The sequence below is a fragment of the Asparagus officinalis genome, chromosome 5, assembly GCF_001876935.1.
Source record: "Asparagus officinalis chromosome 5, Aspof.V1, whole genome shotgun sequence".
Lineage (NCBI taxonomy): Eukaryota > Viridiplantae > Streptophyta > Magnoliopsida > Asparagales > Asparagaceae > Asparagus > Asparagus officinalis.
Genome location: NC_033798.1, coordinates 22,033,502 through 22,041,139, shown reverse-complemented (window position 1 = coordinate 22,041,139; position 7,638 = coordinate 22,033,502). Strand labels below are relative to the sequence as shown.

At 37.5% G+C, this 7,638-nt stretch overlaps 1 protein-coding gene across 1 annotated transcript; it reads right to left on the bottom strand.

Moving 5' to 3' along the window:
* Positions 3,073-6,388, bottom strand: LOC109842818 (guanine nucleotide-binding protein subunit beta-like protein). The gene is given in 4 exon segments (XM_020411717.1): positions 3,073-3,377; positions 4,246-4,694; positions 5,855-6,125; positions 6,128-6,388. Coding segments are annotated over 4 exon segments (996 nt in total). The 5' UTR covers positions 6,299-6,388; the 3' UTR covers positions 3,073-3,272.

Here is a 7,638-nt window from a genome sequence, read left to right as displayed (position 1 = left end):
TGTAGACATGCTTTCCAGGCTTATCACGCAAGATGACTCTTTAAGAATGCAATTCCCTGTGTGTTTCGATACCAATTCACTTGTTAGGCTTATATATCATTTTATGTCAGGCTTGGTGTTTGCCGGAGGTTAGGGACTCCACATTCATATATTCAGAAATGGAAAAGAAATGGAGCCAAATTAATTTCTCAATAACCTGGTGAAGCTGAATCTGAGCTTATAACTTGAAGTAAAGATCTCTACGGTTTTCAATATAGCATCTGCTATTTTAGTAAAGCAAGAAATATGGCAAAAGCATTATATTATATTGAAAATAAATAAATACAGTAAGATCCAGCCGGCTAATAACATTTTTTTGAGCAGAAAAACAAGGGAATGTCCCCATTCATTTCACTAATGTGCATAAAGGATGGATACGAGGTGGTGTCCTACAAAAGTATAGATAGAAGCATGACTTTCTCCCTAATTGGTACGTAAGACCTTCTCTATAAAATATTAGTGACGATGACGAGAGGACCCTAGCTGTCATTCACCAGAACAGTGATAAGCTTATGGATCAAAGTCGGTCACACGACCAAAGGAGGAGGGAAAAATGAAAGTTTTCACCCTAAAAGACATAAAAACAGAGTATACATGTGCAAATCTGCGTCATGCAGCTCCAAAAGGTAGTTATAACTAATTACAAAAACAGAAAATTTGGCTTGATAAGTTATATTTGACCTCTCATTTCCTCTTCTTCTGCTTGTAACCGTCTCATATCCTCTTCTTCTTCTTCTTGTACCGTCTGAGTCTCGTTCCTTCTCTATTGGCTCTCATGACTAGAATTGATGGAAGTTCTTGCCCTTCCATTCCTAGCTTGAGAGTCCTTCCCACTTTTCCTGATGATGAGCCTGTCCATTTATTAAGGAAGTGAACTGAAGAGTTAATAACACTTTCTACAGTAGGTGAAACATATTGAAAGATCCTGTTATTCCGTGCATGCTTGCCAAATAATTTTCTGTTTAGGAGATTTAAGGAACTCTCATTTGGAGTGAATGAGATCATGTAAGTTAGTTGGTCATCTATTATGGCCAAAGTGAGCCTTGAAGAAGTTCCAAACATTAGCAGTGAACTGACAAGTAACTAAATGGTGATTAGAATCTTCTAATTCATTGAGGTAGAGAGAACACGTTTGATCACCCTGCCACCCTTTTCTACCTAAGTGAACCTTGACGTTTAGTTTATTGAGAGGTAGTAGCCAGAATAATAATTTTTGACCTTGAGATGGAATATGGATTTCTAGATTTGCATTGAGATGGGGGAGGACACACCTCTACTAGTAGTGAGATTATAGAGAGAGTTAACAAAAAACTCACCTGTGTTAGATAGTGTCCATGTGGGAGCGTCAGAGGTCCTATAGTGCCCATGGATTGGTCTTCTAAGAGTAGGGTGTCATACTTAGGAACCATTACGGAAGGAGCCTTGGTTAAGAACAATAACATTATGAATCAATGCCAAAGAGAAAGCATGGGGGAAGAGTGTTCAGGGTATTGTCTCCAGCCCATTTGTCCTCCCAAAACCTGATTAGAGAACCATTACCCAACTTCCATCTTATATAGTTGATTATGGTTCTCTAATCAGAGTGATATTTTTCTAGAAGATAAAACTGTCTGGATTGTAAAAGGAGGTTTGAATAGTGCTAGATCTGCGCTTATACAAAGATGATGGGGTAGAGCAAACAAAAAAAAAATCTCCTAAGGACATGCCATAATAGCCATTTAAATAAGAGAGTTTTATTTAGGCATTTAAGATCAGTAACACCGAGTCCGCCCTCTTTTTTGGGCATGCATACCAATTTCCAACTTTTTTGGCATGCACACCACTTTCCAATTAATCAACCCCCCCCCCCCCACCCCCCCACACCAAAAAAAAAAGAAATCTAACTCTATCAACTTCCTTAAGGGGGTGTTAGTCAATTGGGACATTTTCATACAAAATGGGATAATTATTTTAGTTGAATAATTTTTGCTAGTGGGATATTTTAGTGGGATAAATAGGAACAATTTTGTGAAACGGGATATTTTGATAAAATAACGTGGGATAAATTTTTATAATCATAAAATATATATTTATGCATTTTGAATATATAAATACTATTTATGTGCTTTAAACTTACTATTATTAATTGATAATTGCTTACAAGAATGTTCATTACTATTAATTAAATAACTTTTAGTTAGACTATAAGATATTGACAATTATTATTATAATAACGGTCTAATGATGGTGATGACCATAGTAGGAAAGAAGTAAAGAAAAAAATAAATATAAAAATAAAAAATAACAAAATAAATATGAGTTCTAGTTTTTTACCACCTAGTTTCAAGCTAAAACTTGGAATAATTTGAGAGACTAGAACTCTCTTTTTGTATAGAAAATAAAAAAGTGGGATAATTTTGTACCATTATCCCAATTCTAGTTTTGTTAAAGTTCTACTTGACTAACACTGTACAATTTTATTCTAGTTTTAGTTCTATGTGACTAACACCTTAAAAATTTATCCCACAGATTATCCCAGTTCTAATTTTAAGTTCTAGGTGACTAACCCCCCCTAAGTAACGAGCCAATCAAGTAGCATGACATGTTAATACAGAGGCAAAGAGGAGAGCACAACATTAATCAAAGTGAGACGACCACCAATAGAGAGATTTTTTCCCCTTTCATTGAGATAATTTTATTTTTATCTTCTCTATTTGAGGTTGCCAATCAAATATATTAAGTTTCCCACATTTCAAATGTAAGCTTAGATAAGTTAAGAGGTAAGGATTCATGTTTACACTTGAGAGCGGAAGCCAACCTGATGCCTCTGTCTCTAATTCTACCAAAAATAAATCAAAGACGTTTTAGCATAGTTGATGCTCAAACCACTGATATAATTAAAAATGTAGAAGATAGCCTTGAGGACAGCTATCTCTTAAGGATTAGCATTGGCTAATAACATTGCTACACATAATAGAACAAGCAGAAGTACTATCATTATCCTATACAAGAAATTTAACTTTATCAAAACAGCAGACAAACGGAAAACAAAGATAAATAAGAAAGCCAGTGATGCAGAAGTTTATGGTCATAAGAAAGTTTTAGAAACAAGAGAGATTCATAACAAAAAGACCTCTTCCATTTAAGTCAAAAAGAAAACATGACAAAAAAATCAAACAAAAGACCGCAAGTTCATTTGCAAAATAGTGATCCATCACAACCAACAATTTTCTTTGCTATGATTACTGGTCTCTCTAGTAACGGCTGATCTCCCAGACTCTGATTGATCCATCAGTGTAACCAGTGAAGAGCGTGCTTCCATCAGAACTCCAGCTCAGGCTGGTGCAGTACAGTATCTTCTGCAAAAGATACCAGGTAAAATCAGAAATGAATAAATGAGTTGACACAGCTTTGACATCCCACCATCAATGGACATCAGTCTGTTTAATTAAGTGATAGTTTCTATAAATAGAATGCATGTTAAATTGTTGAACATCCTAAGCACTTTGCAAAACTTGGATGTACCATTTAGAGATACAGGTATGGCACAGAATCATGACATGCCACTCGATTTAATCTTTAGAATGCTTCAAGCATTTTGTTTATAGACCAAGGAAAACATAGAAAATTAATGAATGAGTTAAACATCTACTTTACGTCCAACCGTCAAATGATATCAGTAAGAATAAAAGGTCTAAATTAAGATGCCCCAGTGGTAAAAGGAGTCTAATTAAAATACCAATCTAACAATGCCAGTGACTGATCTTAATCTGAGTGATGATTTTCCAGAAATCAAAGCATACTAACTTGTCGAAATATCTTTTCATAGTGCTTCCACATGCCATTTAGTAATACAGGTAAGAAACAAAAATAACGTACTACTTGATTTATCATTAGAAGTGCTTCAGATATTTTGTTCGCAAAACATATAAATGAATAAAAAGTGTACAATGCAAAAAAGAAAAGACTGAATAATAGTCAACACCTTGCATTTTGAAAGACTAGCAAGCAATAGTAGAACACAAGAAGCATCATTAATAAGACTGATTAACTATGAATGCTAAAGAAGAAATCACATGGTATGCCATTAGAACTACATAACATTACTGAAAGGCATTAAAACCACACTATCATCGAAATAAACAGAACAAAATGAAAAAAATTAAATATTAAAGAGCAAATAACGTAACAAAAAAGAAAATTTGGCCACTACTAAAGAGCAAATACCTCTTTTTTAGCGGAAGGAGCGGGCTGAGCATCGGTGGGCTTCAGATCCTGAACAATAGACTTACTCTCAAGATCCCATATCTTCACACTGTCCTGGGTAGCAGCACAGAGCCAGTACCTATTCGGGCTGAAGCACAATGCATGAATGATGGCCCCAGCATCAAGTGAGTATAACCTCTTGCCCTCCGCCAAATCCCACAGCAGTGTGATACCATCTCTCCCTCCGCTTGCACAGAGTGAGCCATCAGGACTCACTGCCACAGTGTTAACATATCCTCCATGTCCACTAAGAGTGCATCTGATTTTACAGTTGGTAAGGTTCCAAACCTTAACCATACGATCCCAAGATCCAGACACAATTGTAGGCTGAAGAATATTTGGGCTGAAGCGGACACAGCTAACCCAGTTGGAGTGACCATCAGCATCTTGGATAGTGTACTTGCACTCACCTGGATGGTTAAGTATGGAGCTATAAGAAAAATACAATGGGCAACTCAGCCAAGATTTTAAAATTTCACTGAAGTTGGCATTTTTGAAGTAAAACTTTAGGCATCATGTTGGAGAGAGAAGTCACATTATTACAGATATCATATAACCATGAACATGATAAATTGGTTTATGAAAAGTTCAACTAGATTCGAGAACTGATATACACAAAAATACTCCAATAGAAGTCAGCTAACATCTTAATCAATATAAGATGTTAACATTGCTCTGTACTGATAAGAGTATTTTTAAATAAAATTAAATAATGCCTCATTCCAGTTGGATTTGCATGAATATGCACATTTCTACAAATTCAAAAAAATGAAATGTGCTCTTGAGATATGTCTGCCTCCAAATATATTCAGAAAATTCGCATATAATTATAATCATACAACGTTTATTAAACCTAAATCGGCATCAAATGTCATCATGCAAGCTGGTAACTAGAACAAGAACCAGCTAAAACAAATAAACAATAATTATAAAATTACCACATTGGGATTCATTTGACAAAAGTATCAAAACTCTAAAACTAACAACTTAAAATGCTCAAGCATTGAACATAGGGTGGCATAAATAGTATAAAACTACTTCCCAAATTTTTACCCAACAAACACTTCGAGACTGAACATACCCAATATCATAACTTTCATACAAATCTCCTATAACCTGAGTTCACTTAATCTATAACAAGATTCGTGATTAATTTAGAGCCTTTGGATAATCACATATTGAAGGCAGCATCAATCATATAGTCCCCTAAGCATCTTTAGAACAGCCGTTTTCATCTTTATTTACTAATTTTGGAACCACAATAGTGCTCTCTAAGAATAAAAGATTTCAATTGGCAAACCAAAATCACATCAACAATTTATCACTTGTGACCTAAAACTTGTACTAAAAATGTGAGATTCGAACAGAAACATATTCTTTTCCACTATTACATGCACCCAAATGAATTAATAATCAATTATTTTCAAATAACCCCAAATATTTGCAATTTTTTAGCGTCCATCATTTTGCAGTTGGGAGAAATTGTATAAAGAAAGACCAGAAGTTACTTAGGATTATGACTAATACATGTACCCGATATGAATTGATAATCAATAAAACCAAAGAATACCTAGAGTGTTCCACAACTTGATGGTTCGATCCCTAGAAGCCGACACAATCTGTCGATTATCAACCGAAAACGCAACTGAGAGCACATCCTTAGTATGTCCAACAAACCTCCTAGTAGTAGCCCCAGTGTTCAAATCCCAAAGCCTAAGCTCACCATCCCAGGATCCCGAGAGCGCAAACTGACCGTCAGAGGACAGGACAACATCCTGAACAAAGTGAGAGTGGCCAGTGAGGCGACGGCGGGGGACGCCGTAGATGGCGGTGGCGGGATCTACAGAGCCGGCGGCGGCGTCCTTGGTGCGTCCTTGGTGAGGGTCCAGACGAGCACGGACTTGTCACGCGAGGACGTGACGATCATGTCAGTGTTGTCGATTGGGGTAGCGATGGCCGTCACCATGTCGGTGTGGCCCTTCATTACTCCCTTGAGGTTTAGAGTTTCGGCCATGGCTGAAGATGATGAGATCTAGGGTTTGAAGAAGGGAGGGACAGAGGATTTGGGTGCTAGGGTTTTGATAGTTGAGGGAGGCGAAATGTGGCGATGGGGCCTTTATAGGGGTTTGGGAGGTTAGGGTTTTTGCAGTTGGTAAGATCAAGGCCGTTGGTTCTTATTAGAGCATTTCCAACAACCTCCTAGTTGGGTGAGTTGGGAGTCCTTGTTGGAGGGTTTTGTTGGATAGTTTTCAAGACATATTAAAAATTATGACCCACTATTTTCAATGTCACGTTATATGAGAAACCTCCTAACTAATGTTGATCTCCAACAAGTTCCTACTTAGGAGCTCCAACAATATCAAAGAAACCCCTCTTCTATTTTATTTTTGTTACCCATTACTTTCAATTATATTTAAACCTTTTTTATTTAATTTCTAATTGTTGGACACAGCCTTCGAGAAAGCGCACACTTTCAATGACAACTAATATAATCCTATCAAATGGGCACGGTCGTCGAGGTAACCCGCGGTCTTCGAGGTTGACTATATTTCCACTGACAACCGACAGATTCATATCCATTGGACATAGTTTTCGATGGAGCATGCACTTTCACTGATAACTGACGGATTCCTATCCGTTGGGCACGAAGTTCGAAGTATCGCGCACTTTGACCGTCAACCGACTGATTCCTATAAAATTCGACGCCTTCTCACCTCAACCCATCATCTCCCACAACAAAATATCCAGCTCATCTAGCTCAAGTGATGATGAAATGATAAAGATGTTCTTTCTTATGGGAGCTTCTCTTGTCGAGGAAGAAGAACAAGAGAAAGTTGGAACTTCACGTCAACACAAAAGACGTATCGTGCTCCATCAAAACCGACTGCAAGGCCACAATCGGTTGTTCCAAGATTATTTTACAGACACACCAACCTATCATCTTCATTATTTTCGTTGAAGATTCAGAATGACGCGTTCGTTATTCCTTCGAATCCACAACGCAGTCGTTGAACATGACAAGTACTTCGTCCAAAAGAGGAATGTTGTTGGACAGTTGGGACTATCTAGCCTTCAAAAGATTACTGAAGCTATGCGGATGCTCGCATATGGAGCATCTGCTGACTCCGTTCACGACTACGTTCGGATCGATGAAAGTACGTCAATTGAGAACCTGAAGAGGTTCGTTCGATCGATTATCGACATCTTTGGGGAGGAATACCTTCATTCACCGTCCAATGAAGACGTTGCGTGCCTGCTTGAGGAAGGTTTACAACGAGGTTTTCCTGGTATGCTTGGGAGCATCGCCTGCATGCACTAGACATGGAAGAGCTATCCAACCGTCTGGCATGGTAT